Source organism: Schistocerca gregaria, chromosome 1 (genome assembly GCF_023897955.1).
Source record: "Schistocerca gregaria isolate iqSchGreg1 chromosome 1, iqSchGreg1.2, whole genome shotgun sequence".
Classification (NCBI taxonomy): Eukaryota; Metazoa; Arthropoda; class Insecta; order Orthoptera; family Acrididae; genus Schistocerca; species Schistocerca gregaria.
The window spans coordinates 559,560,489-559,576,769 of NC_064920.1; the positions used below are offsets into that span (position 1 = coordinate 559,560,489).

The window sequence follows — 16,281 nt, forward strand, 5'->3', positions numbered from 1 at the left end:
TCTTCTAGTTTGGCACTTCCATCACTTGATATGACACCACCTAGATAATTTAAAATTTTCACCATTTAACCTTCTCTCCTTCCAGTATGATACTATAATGTATCACCTTCATTGCCACTGCTTAGTTCTTGCTCACAGTCAACTAGAATGCTTTAAACTTTTTACCGAAGTAATCCAGTCTCCTCTTGAACTTCCGTCTTCGTCTCTCCCCAAAAGGCGATATCACCAACAAAAGCCACACATTTCAACGTATTCAAATGCCGTATTACTGTCACCATCTTCAGTGAGCTCTGTTACTGTCACAGACCATGAGATAATGCAGTGAAAAACATAATTTTAATTCAAATGATAATAATAGGGAAAACTGTCAAGTCTTAAGTTTGAAAAGGAAAAACTTGGTTACACCCAACACTCAACCAGCAAGTTGCTAGTACTTAATCTTCCCATAAAGCATTCACCAAACGAGCGTTTATGCTGACTCGGTGAAATGTGGCATGTTTGGAGATTGCATTCTAGAATCAGTGTTTCTCCATTATGAATTTACTGACACTCAATGACAAAAGTTAAACGTAGAAACGGGTTAGGCCTACATAAAACGCATTGTTTCATTTGCTAACAGCATATTCAGTAAACTGAATTTGAGAGGTATGCTTGCTAGCTAAAGGCGATACTTCACAGAGGACCTAGGTGGGAGATTTACCGTTAAATTTCCGCGATACCAATTAGGTTTTCGTGGAATGTACACAGAGAGTTAATACAACTTATTCCATGAGATCTTGCCCCTACACTTACTACCACTCAACACAAATACATCTTCTTGCACCTTTCTCATAAGATACGTGTCCCACAAGGTGTATGACGTTCACGCTATCTGACGAGAAAAGTCTTACTTATGTCTGAGAAAGTAAGGGCGTTAGAGGCCTATAAGTTTTCCTGAATATTTGCATGAGTACACGGAAGTATGGTCTAGTTGCTGTTCTAAGGACACTTAGAAGGCGATGTGTAGAACTAAGGTGAAAGAAATACCTAGGTCGTAATAGTATTATTGTTACCAATGCTTCATCAAGGGAATGTAGACACTTCAGTTCCATGGGAGCTTGAAGATAAATTTGATGAAAAAAAATGAGAAAAGTAACGTCGATTGCCGCCTGTTTGAATACATATTTACTTTTGTGACCTTAGGTTGAAGTTATTGGTGCATTAACTGCTGTAGACAACAAGGCCGCATAAATAAATAATTAGCTAAACGGATGGCTAAATGGAGTGCTGTTTCTTTGTAATTGTGCTTGACTAAGTACTCACAACGAAGTCAGCAGAAGTTGAAACGGGGAACGGTTATTGTGAAGCCCATAGACGCAAATGGAGAGAGAAAGAAAACTATCGTAATTACAAACATTCGCAACATAAAAAATATAGAAAGAAGTAAGTGCTGTTCGTGTCTCGAAAATGCGATGCACCAACGGCAGAATAATAACATGTGTAGAAATATCTGTTTCCGAGAAATAAATATTACCGTAGCCGACAAGGGCACAAGGGATCGTCGAAAATAAAATCACTCACTATGAGTGATAGCTTTATATTTAACTAACCTTCTAAATACCAGTGGACATAATTTCTAGGTACGGCCGTCCAAGAAACCTTACGCTCTAGTTGAAGAATGTGGGGAATGATGAAAAACGTTTTGAGTGTCGTTCCAAACAACTTAGGTTTACTTACTTCCGTTTATGGAGTGGTCTTTCACAGAACAACATTAGTCAATATCGGAGCTCTGAAAATAAGAGCCTGAATAGGAGACCATTTTCCGAAGACGCCTAACTACACCACATAGGCACATCCAAAAGTACGTACAAGGACACGTTTCACACTCATTTCAGTCAATATATTTTCGCGAGCCATATCCGTGGGCGTGAATTCACCGAGAGCAGCTGCCCATGCACGCCTCGTTCTCCTTTACAGAATTTATCGCTAACAGAGACCGACGGTGGTCTCGCGGTTCTAGGCGCGCAGTCCGGAACCGTGTGACTGCTACGGTCGCAGGTTCGAATCCTGCCTCGGGCATGGATGTGTGTCATGTCCTTAGGTTAGTTAGGTTTAAGTAGTTCTAAGTTCTAGGGGACTGATGACCACAGCTGTTAAGTCCCATAGTGCTCACCATTTGAACCATTTTGAACAGAGACCGAGGATCTTATTTCGCGAAATGTCCGCCTAACCGCCGTCTCCTGTCAACCTGCATTTCCACGTACTCAATTATAACGCATAGGTGGATTACCTTCTGTATTTCCCGTTTCAAACTGATGCCTCGGCTTGTATATCACCTTGGAAAATTACTTCTTACTCCCGAAGGTAAAGAAATATTGGTTTGATCCCTGAGAGCTTTCCGTCTACTACCGCTAAGGTGTGATGATCGGTTCCCCGCGCCTTTGTGAATAGGACACCGAAGAAGACTTCTTGAAAGGCAAAGGTCGTAAACCACCCTCTGCAGCTCACATGTTTTAATTTTCGTGGGTAGAGGAATTTTAAAATAATTTCAAAATAATATTCCTACCGGTTCGTGATTTCATTCTACTTAGCAATATTTCTCTGACGGACCCATTAATCTTCTTCATATTTTATGGGCTTTCGTCTTCATTGGCTCGACCCCAAACAAAATGGAAGTGGTAGTGTTGTCATTTTCCTATATACACCACAGTTCGGCTGTGTGTACATGGTTTAAGGTTTCAACATCGAAATTGCGTGAAATGCTCATCCCATAAACTTATCGCATCTGATGTATGAGACACGTTTCCTGATTTTAACCATTTGATGCAAGACTGAAAGACTTCCTTGGCTCTGTTTTTTGATGTCTCGAACATACCTAAGTTAATGGTCTCCTTAATTACATTGTTACACATATCTAAATCCAGCATCTTGAAGCTTGCTGTAACATACGGTCATAATATATGCGTTGATCAGCGACAGGTGTTTATCTTGGTTGCTTCAGTCAGGTTAGTAGCTGATATTACGCGTATCCCTACAGACAATATTTTGGTAAAGGTAGCGATGTAAAAAAAAAAAAATGTCGTAGTTCTTCCTCTCCCTCCCCCCTCTCCCCCCCCCCACCCCCCACCCCAAACCAACAGAAATCGGCCATCATGGATAGATACACGTTTGATGATCCCAAGGAGACGTGAAATGGTCAATGACGAAAATCTTCTAATGCCACAAACTCTCAGACGTGTTCAGCGATCAGAGTGAGGTGTGACGATGGATGGAACGTGGTGCTTGTAGAGTTAGAATTTTGGATTAACGTCACGCGTATCGAAGACAGAGCCAACTTTTGTGATGACGAAACATCGTTGTTGTTGTTATTGTGGTCTTCAGTCGTGAGACTAGTTTGATGCAGCTCTCCCTGCTACTCTATCCTGTGCAAGCTGCTTCATCTCCCAGTACTTACGGCAACCTACATCCTTCTGAATCTGCTTAATGTATTCATGTCCTGGTCTCCCTATACGCTTATTACCCTCTGCGATGCCCTCCAATGCTGAACATGTACTACCAACAGGGCCCTTCTTCTTGTCAAGTTGTGCCACAACATCCTCTTCTCCCCTAGTCTATTCAATACCTCCTCATTAGTTACGTGATATTCCCATCTAATCTTCAGCATTGGTCTGTAACACTACATTTCGAAAGCTTCTATTATCTTCCTGCCCAAACTATTTATTGTCCATGTTTCACTCCCATACATGGCTACACTCCGTGCAAATACTTTCAGAAACTACTTCATGACACTTAAATCTATACTCGACGTTAACAAATTCCTCTTCTTCAGAAACGCTTTCCTTGCCATTGCCAGTCTACATTTTATATCCTACTTCGACCATCATCATTTATTTTTCTGCCCAAATAGTCAAACTCCTTTACTACTTTAAGTGTCTCACTTCCTAATCTAATTCCCTCAGCATCACCCGACTTTATCCGACTTCATTCCATTATCCTCGTTTTGCTTTTATTGATGTTCGTCCTATATCCTCCTTTCAAGACACTGTCCATACCGTTCAACTGCTCTTCCAAATCCTTTGCTGTCTCTGACAGAATCACAATATCATCGGCGAACCTCAAAGTTTTTATTTCTTCTCCGTGGGTTTTTGATACCTAATCCAAAATTTTCATTTGTTTCCTTTACTGCTTGCTCAATATACAGATTGAATAACATCGGGGAGAGGCTACCCACTGCTTCCCTTTCATGCCCCCCGACTCTTATAACTGCCATCTGGTTCCTGTACAAATTGTAAATAGCCTTACGCTCCCTGTATTTTACCTCTACCACTTTCAGAATTTGAAAGAGAGTATTCCAGTTAACATTGTCAAAAGCTTTCTCTAAGTCTACAAATGCTAGAAACGTTGGTTTGCCTTCTCTTAATCTTTCTTCTAAGATAAGTCGTAAGGTTAGTATTGCCTCACGTGTTCCAACATTTCTGCGGAATCCAAACTGTTCTTCCCCGATGTCTGCTTCTAACCATTTTTCCCTTCGTCTGTAAATAATTGGCATTAGTATTTTGCAACTGTGATTTATTAAACTGATAGTTCGGTAATTTTCACATCTGTCAACACCTACTTTCCTTGGGATTGGAAATAGTATATTCTTCTTGAAGTCTGAGGGTATTTCGCCTGTCTCATACATACGAAACATTACCAAGCAGAAAACTTCGTTACTCCTTCCACAACAAAGTCGTAATCAAACTAGTCCTAGCGGTATAATGTCTGGACCGAACATCCTTTCCCTTCTAACATGAAAACCTAAAACACTTATTGATCTGGATGGGCGGGGATTAAAAACACACGCAAAATGAAGTGGTACCACCCACACGGCCATCGTGTTTAGACTAGCCTATTTCAAAACATTATAAACGCGACAGAAAACGCTCTGTTGCTAGGAAATGTACTTGCCGTGTAACGAGAGAGAGAAAGGAGCATACTAGATTGTCTCTGTTTTGTATTCATAAAGCATTAAAAGCTATGAAAAGGCGGCGGAACGGAACACGCTGCATGGATACAGAGACACTTCGAACAACGAATGAACTCCACATTAAGAAGGATACTATAGAATCAGAGATGCATAAAACACTCTATTTCAGAAAGGATGTTCACATTTTATGAGATTTACTAGCGTATGATATTACCAAGATCAAAGAAGACGCCGGACGGAGTGGACGAGCGGTTCTAGGCGCTACAGTCTGGAACCGCGCAACCGCTACGGTCTCAGGTTCAAATCCTGCCTAGGACATGGATGTGTGTGATGTCCTTAGGGTAGTTAGGTTTAAGTAGTTCTACGTTCTACGGGATTGATGGCCTCAGAAGTTAAGTCCCATACTGCTCAGAGCCATTTGAAGCATTTTGAAAGAAGACGGCAAACTTAAGTAGTCGCAGGTGTGCAAATATGTGAAAATGAGTCAGTGACAAGCTGGAAACCGCATCTGTGTTTATTGTGACATTCGGTTGAGTATAACCGTTCGAATGTAGTCTTTTGGATTGTGTTTTTGAAGGCTTTACCATACGTTGCATATCCTATTCGTGGCTGTAGCTAACATCTTTCTACTCACACATGCCTCGTTTGTAACGATCATACTACACGTTGCAGATGGAGAAGCACATGTGGATGCAATGCAATATGCATTGCCACTACTTTATGTTAAGTATTCTGATGAACATGCTAACTGGAGCAGAGACTGCAAATTTAGGTTGAGGAAAGGAAAATTAGTGAATTCAAAATCATAAGCCGCCTATGCACTGGCGAGGAAAGCGACCAGACCTTACAGCCATCAATATTGTCAAAATTGCCTTTATAATTGCTTTGAAGTACAGCTCCAACGTACACTATGTGATCAAAAGCATCCAGAAACCCCCATATTAGCGACATTTGTAGTTATTACACATGGTGAGAGAGCATAATGGGCCGCTCTGCGGAACTGACGGATCTGGAACGTGGTCAGGTGATTGGGTGTCACCTGTGCCATACGTCTGAACGCGAGATTTCCAAACTCATAAGCATCCTTAGGTCCCCTGTTTCCGATGCAATGGTGAAGTGGAAATGTGAAGGGACATGAACAGCACTAAAGCGTACAGGGCGACCTCGTCTGTTGACTCACGGAGACTGCCGATAGTTGAATAGGGTCATTATGTGTAATAGACAGACATCTATCCAGGCCATCGCACAGGAATTCCAAACTCCATCAGGATCCACTGCAAGTACTTTGACAGTAAGGCAGGAGGTGAGAAAACTTTGATTTCATCGTTGACAGGGTGCTCATAAGCCACACATCACGCCGGTAAATGCCAAATGACTCCTTGCTTGGTGTGAGGAGCGTTAGCATTGGGCGATTAAACAGTGGAGAAACGTTGTGTGGAGTGACGAATCACGGTACACAATGTGGCGATCCGATGGCAGGGTGTGGGTATGGCGAATGCCTGGTGAAAGTCATCTGCCAGCGTGGGTAGTGCCAACGGTAAAATTCGGTTGCAATGGTGTTAGGGTGTGGTCGTATTTTTCATGGAGCGGGCTTGCACCCCTTGTTCTTTTGCGTGGCACAATGACAGCACAGGTCTACACTGATGTTTTAAGCACCTTTTTGCTTCCCACTGTTGAAGAGCTATTCAGGTATTGCGATTGCATCTTTCAACATGATCGAACGCCTGTTCATAATGCGCGGCCTGTGGCGGAACGGTTACACGTCAATAACATCCCTGTAATGTACTGGCGTGCAGAGTCCTGACCCGAATACTATAGAACACCTGTGGGACGTTTTGGAACGCCGACTTCGTGCCACGCCTCACCGATCGACATCGATACCTCTCCTCAGTGCAGCACTCCGCGGAGAATGGGCTGCTATTCCCCAAAATACCTTCCAGCACCTGATTGAACGTATGCCTGCGAGACTGGAAGCTGTCATCAAGTCTAAGGGCGGGCCAACAGCATATTGAATTCCAGCATTACCGATGGAGGGAGCCACAAATTTGTAAGTAATTTTCAACCAGGTGTCCGGATACTTTTGATCACATAGTGTAAGTTCTCAATGAATCGTCAGCATTAATTACCTGTATATAATTAGCAAAGCCACTAATGAGAATAAATAATTAACAAGGGAACCGGCCGAGATGGCCGAGCGGTTCTAGGCGATACAGTCTGGAACCGCTCGACCATAACGGTGGCAGGTTCGAACCCTGCCTCGCTCATGGATTTGTGTGATGTCCTTAGGCTAGTTAGGTTTAAGTAGTTCTAAGCTCTAGGGGACTGATGACCTTAGAAGTTAAGTCGCATAGTGCTCACAGCCATTTGAACCATTTTTCAACAAGGCAAAATTTCAGCCAGGAAGATGCCAGTACTTTCGACAGCCATAACGTTGACGAAATTATTGTCCCACGGAGAAATGAATGCTTATGACTGTTGGGACCAATATAAAAATCCTTCTAATCTTCCAACAACTTTCAAGCTGGGAAAGGAAACGAGAGATGTAATCGTACAAAGATTTCATCTTCTCGTGTTCGCATATAGCTGTTTAAAATGTCCGTAGAGTGTATATTCTTCAGAGAAGTTCTTCAGAGAAACGATTTTCAATCATCAGGGTAAATAGGTTGCATTCTGCTGAGTATATTGATATCTGGGAGTCCATGGCACGTGGCTGCAGATGCAGCAATGCAAAAATTTTCTGAGGAAAACGCATCAACGGTATACGAGACTTCTTCACGTTCAGTGATCTTGCTACTAACGGTTCTGTCTTGAGTATATGGGAGAAAACTTATTGTACATGAAAGAGAATTGCTTAGGCTGGCTACATCGATCACTCATTAGATGAATACCTCCATCCGCACACTCAAACGAAACGAAGTAGTTTCATCCCGTCTAAACAGAGGAGTTGCACATCAAACAGAGGATTTATATTAAACACGAAGAGTCGCACGTCTATATCTGAGGTGCTGTTACGAACATAAGCCAAATTTTAACGGATATTGTGTGTTTGTTGACAAACACGAACCCCTCTGAGATGCTGAAAGCAAGCGAAATCTGGCAGACATTTGAACACAGACGCAGTATCCAGTGAAAGCCTATTTACAACGTTTTAAGGAGCAGTTTTATTTGAGGGATTTAGGAATGAACTTAAACCACGTACACATCGTTCCTATAAGAAATGCGAAGACAAGCAAATAACAGCTGAACATTCATTTTTCCTGCGATCCGTACTTCAAAGTAGTTTGCAAGGTATAGATGTAAATACAGATGGACGTATTGAACGGCATGAACTATGACATCCTTTCTAAATGAAGTGAAATGAAGAAATTAACTTATTTTAACACTTTTTAAGCTTTTATGAGACAACAGAAGTTTTTCTACAAATAATTAGGTGAAAGAAGGCCATCCAAGCCACCAGTGTCGAAAATACGTAGGGATTACAAGCCAGAGTCTAAAATACTGAGGGATTACAAGTTTCTCTAAGGCCGGACCTGCATGACAGTACATTATGGATGCCCTTTACTGTAGAAATACAGAGAGCAGGGGATCCTAATCTGAGTGTTCCGTGATGAGAAACCAATGGTTAGAAATGAATATTTCAGCGCTACGAAGTTTCGAATGATCAGGTATTTCAGGCTTGTGTTTGAAAATCGATTAAGTTTAATAATCAATTGTCTGCCACATGGGAATTGGTTGGGTTACCTTAATAAAACAGTACACAATCAATTGTTACGTGGTTACAGTTTATGAAGTGTTCTCGAAGAAGGAACATTAGTTGTTAAACGGACCATCAGACTTGGGTTTAATGACTGGTCAAGCACGATAAATTAACAGAGAAAAGTTAGAAAAACGGTCTACTTAATTATAAACTTGTCTTCATAAGTAGAAACGAGTAAGTAACTGGACTGTAAAAGCGTCAAATGGTTCTTCAACGTTCTCGAAAAAAATTGTCTTACACTATAACTTGAGGACACGTTGTAGGATTGAGATATAAAAGATTCATCGGCATCCACTTGCGAATTTCGAAGAACGCAGTGTGCAGTTCATGAAGGAGAGATTCCCTTATGGTTGGTACTGCACCATCGTAAAATGATCACTTAATTCAACTCTCAAGCAATTTCTTCTGTAATTTTACATAAAATCTCAGGTGCATGTTCCCAAAACGGAAAATGAATAGGATCTGGTTGGTACGGTCTTACCTGTCAGTGTCATTGCACAGTAGACAACAGTAATACTTGAAGGAGCACGGCAAAATTTTCTCTTCTATTGCAATGCGTGCTTGATCTTGGAGACCAGCACTTGGAACAGTTGCTCTGAACTTGAGCTGTTCGTATACTGAGTACGTGTTTACGTCTGTAAATAACTGCGTATACAGTACCGGCAGTTAATTCCTAATGTCAGGACAGTCAAAAGAGGATCGTTTGTTATATCTTCTCTAAAGTTGTCGTACGCAAATCGAAGAAAATCATCCCTACTGTACGCTTGAAAACATAACGTCTATCAGTCGATTAACCTGAGTTTTTGTGAACAAGTAGATAAAGAAAAAGTGAGTCATATGTTGGTGGATGTAGACTAATCAGAAAGGGTTTTCCTTCAGTATGCATGGGTCTTAAGTGTATCTGTTGAATTTCCCTTGAAAGGCGAGGTCTGAAGTCAATCCTGGAATACAACTGTGGCTGAAACGAAGCTGTGCCCGAGATGCAACCGAATGAACGCTGTCGATATGCAGATGCGTCCCCGCTCCCCCCGACTCAGATATGATATGCCAAAGTGTGGGCAACGGAAACGACTGGGAAGTTAATGGGAGAAACGAATGAGTCGCGGGTGTGGCCCTCGTTAAAATCAATAATAATCAATGGAATTGAGGTGTTCATCTAACTACCGAGATTAAAGATGGGTACACTTTAACAAACATCAATTGATATAAAATAAGGGGCGAAAACTTACTCTGATTTATACTAAATGTCAGCTTCTCCAAACCAAGAATTTAACAGACAAACTGGATCATAGAATCCATGCAATATTCAAATAAAATAAAACAATACTGAGCAGGGAAGTTCGCAAGAAGGGCAAGGAAAGCATCTGGTACTATCTCGGGCTCCATCGGAAGGAACTAAACGTACGATTTAAAAGTACGATTCCGAACTGGGCGTGATCAGAGCATAGGTCACAGCGGGGAGAAGGAAAACATATGCACGAACCCAGAATACTTGAGTGACAAGCGAACCATTATGCATAAGTCGTGATAAGATCCTCCAGAATTCAGAAGAAAAGTGTCTAACACAAACTCAACAATATCAGCCTATGGTCTCATTTGCCGCGTGATGTTACGATTGTGCTGCTATACTAGAAGATGAACTTCACCCTAAGTAGCTGCAGAGGCTGCAGTCATAGTTGCAGTTAACGTGCCTCAGAAGCAATTGAACAGACTGTACAGAAATGCACATGTCCTCTGCAGTTTTCATCGATTCTTCCATTCCATACTGTTGTGGCTATTGGCTACTTATGGGGACCTTCCGCCAGCCACCAGACTAGATTTTCGAAATTAATTATAACATATGCATTGCGAGCACGCTCATTAAAAGGTGACTGGTTTCGATCAGAACATGATCATCTTCAGACCTGCGACCATGTTTTGGGACAATGGCTGTGCACGGGCAGGAACCGATGAGTGACAATAGTCAACTGCATTCAACTGTTCCTGCCACAGGCAAGGCGATTGTTCAGCAGTATAACTGTAGGCCTGAAGATTATCATGTGATGATCGGAATCGGACATCTTCTAATAAACGTGTCTTGCGATCTAGGCTTTTATAATTAAGTTCAAATATTATATTTTGATCGCTGATTTCTCCAATACTGTTTTCAAAAGTAACCAGCCTAGATTCCCTGCAAAGAATCTCCCTCTGTCACCTCAGTGGCACCCTGCCTACAACCCATGCGGATCGGCTAACCTCACCAATCACCTTAGGCGTCGGACAGGGGGAGCTACATTCTGTAGCTGCCAGCTCCTTGGAAGCCGTGAAAGTCGCTCCCCATGGCGGATAGTCCATGCAGTCGACAGGACACCATGATGCTGCGAAAGCTGACTGAGACCTGTCTCACTTACCAGGCTAACACAGTGCACAAACCCAGCACCACATTCATGAGAATGGTCTTAGTAAAGGGATGCCATGACGAGTGTCTGAACTTAAATATAAAGTCAATTACCAATTAATCAAGTAAAGGAAACGAATGTAAGTATTATACGGGAAAAGAAGGGAAATATGCAACAGTGGGGTGGATCCTCCCTGACGCATGTCTGGGTGCCTGTAATGGATGTGTATAAAGTGCAATCACGACTTCAAAATGTATAGTAAAGAACACCATTCCCCTCAAATCACCTCTCATGTCTTGCTGACATTGCCCTCTTCTTACATCACTCCAACGAATGAAGATCATTAAGAATTCGTTGTGGTTGATACTGGCTGATGATCAGGTTTCTCACTTTCTCTGAGAGAGAGTGGGTTTTAATTCATTACTCAGTGTGTTCACGACATCGGATCGGAAATAGGCTAAATGCAACATCGCTTCGAGACATAGTGAAATGGTGCCAACCGTTTGTCCAGTGCCGTACAGGTATGTATTATGCTGATAGTGAAGTCAAGATGTTGCATTATTTGATTTCTATCTTTCCAGTAAGCTGAAAGGACATTTGTTGGAATGGAACCGTGAACATATAGCAGGTATCTATCATAAAGGAATTAAATGATTAGTCGAACGCAGGGTTGTCAGAAACAGTCTGATAAGCTTGTAAGGGTGTTGCGTGATAGGTTATGCCAAGAAATAATTGTTAGGAAAATAATTCTATACGTTGCTCCGTTTTAGAGTCACCTAGTATTGAAGTCAGTCAATCAGGCCGTTGCGAGCGCAAATTCGGTAGTGGGTGCAGTGCGCGACGCTCCTTGCCGAACAGATACGGTGTATTTATTGCAGTATTGGGGGCCATTGCTCGAGTTCTCAGACAATTTCGTTATTACACTGGAGAAACGTTTTTAATCGGCAGTGACTCCTTGAGCAGATTAGTAGTCTTCAGGCAGTCAACTGGTACCCTTGACACCTATTGGTTATGACTACCTAGGATCTCTTTTATGACCTATAGCAAGCTGGGCGGTCGGCTGTCTCTGCATGGACCCCTGGTCACGTTTGGATAGCAAGAAAAGGCTGAGAAGTAGTTGTAAAAGACGTTTTCAAGTTAATTAGCAGTGAATTTAGCCAATCAGGGTGACAGGTTGGCCATAACGGCGAATCAGGATGGAGACCTTGGAGCTGGGGGTACTGGAACTGCATCTCTGGTCAACTCTACATCGTCAGTTGGAGGCTTGGTATATGGAATGGTATACCCTGGTTTCTCGGAATAAATGGCGCCCCATAAGGTGGACAATTATCATTTGCAGCCTTCCCTTCTTGCTTCTAGCAGGGAATACACATTTATCTGTCAGATTCGCTTTGCCACATTTGGCTGATCCTAGGCCACGTTCTCCGACGTGATGCCTATCTGACGGTGATCCACATCGTACTTGATTGCCCTAATTTGGCCACATTATGGCGAAATCTGCTGTCACGCTACTTGTGGTGCTACTCGATGACGCCAAGGCATTTCATCCGGTTTTACATTTTACACAGGACAGTGGTTTTTATTCCTCTCTCCGATGTAGGGTACGTTGGCCTCGTTGGACACTTGAGGGTTTGGACGGGTGCCCATCGCCTGCTCCGATCTAGAAGGCCAACTGCCGCCCTTGATCAGTGTACTGGCTGGCCTTTTGTCCTTTCCTCCTATTTATTTCTTCTTAGTCTGTTCCTTGTGTGACTGTTTTAGTGTTTCGTAGTCGTTGTTTTCATTCGTGAGGTTTTGTCGACTTGTCCACGTAGCTAGTTTTCTTTTTACAAGGGAAGCTGTGGAATATTGGAGAGGGAGTCTCTTCCATCGTGTAACGTGCCCGGGAGACTCCAGCTGCTTGCTGGGGGGCACGTCTCTGCCTTTTATGCCTCTCTAGCTTCTACTTGCTACTTTCTCTTTCTCTTGTTATAACTCGGATACAATCCGTTTCACTGGGATTTGTGTTTTGTGTCCTTCCTCTCTATGGGCTAGCTTCAAGTTCTCACTTAAAGTACTGAGGGAGTGATGACTTCGTAGTTTAGTCAATGTAACCCCATCAGCCCACCTGTCCAGCTGACACTAATTGTGTGGGGTTGGCCGCTTGGATTTGCGCGCTCATGGGCCTTATTTTATTAACCATTATTTCCCAGCATAGCCTACCCTTCTACGCCATTACATGCTTTCCTGATCACCCTACTAAAACCCTGTGGCTGTTAAAAAATTGTGTCATGTAGGTGTGCCACTTTGAAGTTAGTGCAGCAATTAATAAATTTTAACTGTCGTGTCTGAACTGCTTTCAGCATTTCCATAGTATTATCTGGAATTCTGAAGATTAGATTGGTAGATCACATAACTAATGAGCAGGTATTGAATAGAATTGGGGAGAAAAGGAGTTTGTGGTAGAACTTGGCAAGAAGAAGGGACCGGTTGGTAGGACATGTTGTGAGGCATCAAGGGATCACAAATTTAGCATTGGACGGCAGTGTAGAGGGTAAAAATCATAGAGAGAGACCAAGAGATGAATACACTAAGCAGATTCAGAAGGATGTAGGTTGCAGTAGGTACTGGGAGATGAAGAATCTTCCGCAGGATAGAGTAGCATGGAGAGCTGCAAAAACCAGTCTCAGTACTGAAGACCACAACAACAACATCTGGAGCATTACTTCTGTTCTACATACCTTGACTATGCCGTTATTACACACTACGCAATGACGACCAGATGGCCTGTGCCACCAGCTACCGACACTACCTTTCGCTTATGATGGATTCATAACCTTGTAGTGTAGTCCCTTGAGCTCCATTGAACCAACCAAAGAACTTTAAATGTAGAAGAATGCAGGAATCGTTTTAATTGTGTTGTGGTGGACCTGCAACTACATTACAGGTGACGATGTCGTTGCCGACAGGCTGAGGGCAGCGACGGTGACTCGGAGGCGTGCCTAGCGATGCAGCAGATGGGGCAGGCCATGCGCAGCTACCAGGCCAGCCTGCTGACGCCGCCTCGCCCGCCCAAGAGCGGCCACTCTCCCAGCAGGGAGCACAGCGGCTGCGGCCCGCTGGAGCAGCAGCAGCAGCAGCGGGAGGAGGTTCCAGCAGACAGGATGGAGGGGCAGGAGCCTCCGAAACTGGAGCAGCAACAGGAAGAGCTTCCACAAGTGGGCAAGGAGAAGCAGCCGGAAGCTGCTGCCTGCCCACCGCTGCAACTGCCGCCGAGGCCGTCCCCGCTGTCCAGCCCCTACGTCGACCTCATGGACAAGCTCTTGAGCAAAATAATATGATAACCAGGCGAGCCCTACTAGCAAGCAGAGCCCACAGTTCAATAAATAGTTCTTTTGCTCCCATTTAAGGCGTTTCTCCCATCATCGAGAACATAAAAATAACCAATTAAATTTGAACCGTACTTGTTCGTTAGTGTCCAGCGATCTACCCATTGCCGCTTACTCGTTACTGGAAGAATGAGGAGTATCGCAAAACTAATTCCGGTGACCAATATGCAATTTATGGTAGGCCTGAATGAAGTTTCATGTATGCAGCGCTGTTTATTAACTGTTTAGGAAACTACTGCAATGTTGTTAAGATTCTGTGGTCGTTTGCTAGTCGGTGAGTGCAGAGTTCAATGGCTAAGACAATCGTAGATCCCGCCAGTTGTTAAGTGTGTGCGGTGTGATTAGATTTTTGCTGGCGAGAATATCTTCATCTGCTGAAATCCATCTTAAGTTTGGTTAGTGAATGGACTCAAATGATGCGTGACAAACAAGTTCGAAAATCGTTTCGAGAATTGTAAAATTGGTGTATAGAAGTCCACGATGAAAAGCGGAGAGGCAGGAGCAGTATTTGAACCGACGGTATCATTGACATAGTGAAACAAATGTTCTAAATCATCAGCGATTGACGATTGGTGATCTGGTTAATGAATTCCTAAATAATATTTCAACTTCAGTTTACAGGTTTGTCACTCAACAGCTTGGGCATCACGACCTGTGTGCGATGTCGGTTCACAAAGTGCTCACTGATCGGAACAAAAAGATAAGAATGTGTAGTGTACGACAGTTTTTGGAGCGCTGTAGACTATATGGGTATGATGATATTGTTACGGGCGCTGACACGTGGAATCGTACACCAAAGCAGAATCAAAACAACAGTGAATGAGGTGACGCCATGCAAGTTCACTCAAACTAAAAAAGCAAGTAATCACCGTTCCCGAATCAAAAAACAATAAAGTATTATTGTCAATAAAAAAATTATCGTGAGCTTATTTTTATATGACCAACTGACCTTAGTTTTGGAATACTCCTCATAATCACACCAACGTGAGCGCTGAGCTGTGACTGGCTGAGGGAGAACAGATAATACACACGCTATGCTGTATTTGGCGCTATAGTTCTTAAAATATAGGTCACTGACTGATGCCGCCAGCAAACGAGTCCTGTGTGTAGAACCTATTAGAAAGGCGTCATGACATCGGTCTTCGGGATAAATATCACCGACACAATCCTGAACATAGGAAGAGCAGGTAACGCTAGAATTATCGCACTCTCGTCTTAGCAGATCATGTATCCAATTCGCTGACAAAAGTAGTATACAGACGAATGGAGAAGAAAACAGCGTATCTGTTAGGTGACAAAGAGTTCGGCTTAGGAAAGGTAAAAGCGCCAGCGAGGGAGCAAGATTGAAAAGAGAAACAAACTAAGATACATTGAAAGATCTTGTCACCTTGGAAAATGCGTTCGAAAACCTAAAATTCTGCAAGATGTTTGAAATTCTGGGAAAAATAGCGGTAAACTAAAGGGAAAGACGGGTAATGTACAACACGTACAGGAACAAAGAGGGAACAGTAAGATTAGAAGACCAAGAACGAGGTGCTGTGATTAAATGGATGTAAGACAGGGATGCAGTCTTTCACCCCTATTGTTCAGTCTACACATAGAAGAAGCAACGACAGCTATAAAAGAAAAGTTCAAGAGTGGGATTAAAATTCATGGTGAAACTATATCAATGATGTGAATCGATGAAAGTTTGCTTAGCTCAGTGAAGAAGAAGCATTACAAGATCTGTTTGAAGGCGTAAATAATCTAATGGGTTCAGAATATGGATCGAGAGATAACCGAAGGAAGTAGAAAGTAATGAGAAGTGTCACATATGAGAATGGCGTAAAACTT

General features: G+C 42.8%; 1 protein-coding gene across 1 annotated transcript in view; it reads left to right on the forward strand.

Annotated features, from left to right (window-relative positions):
* LOC126360465 (probable serine/threonine-protein kinase tsuA) overlaps positions 1 to 14,400 on the forward strand; it is an 81,887-nt gene extending 67,487 nt beyond the window's left edge. Inside the window, exon 3 of the mRNA XM_050007716.1 lies at positions 14,029 to 14,400. Coding sequence (XP_049863673.1) covers positions 14,029 to 14,400 — 372 coding nt within the window. The remainder of the gene's footprint in view (positions 1 to 14,028) is intronic.
* Positions 14,401 to 16,281: the final 1,881 nt, after the last annotated feature.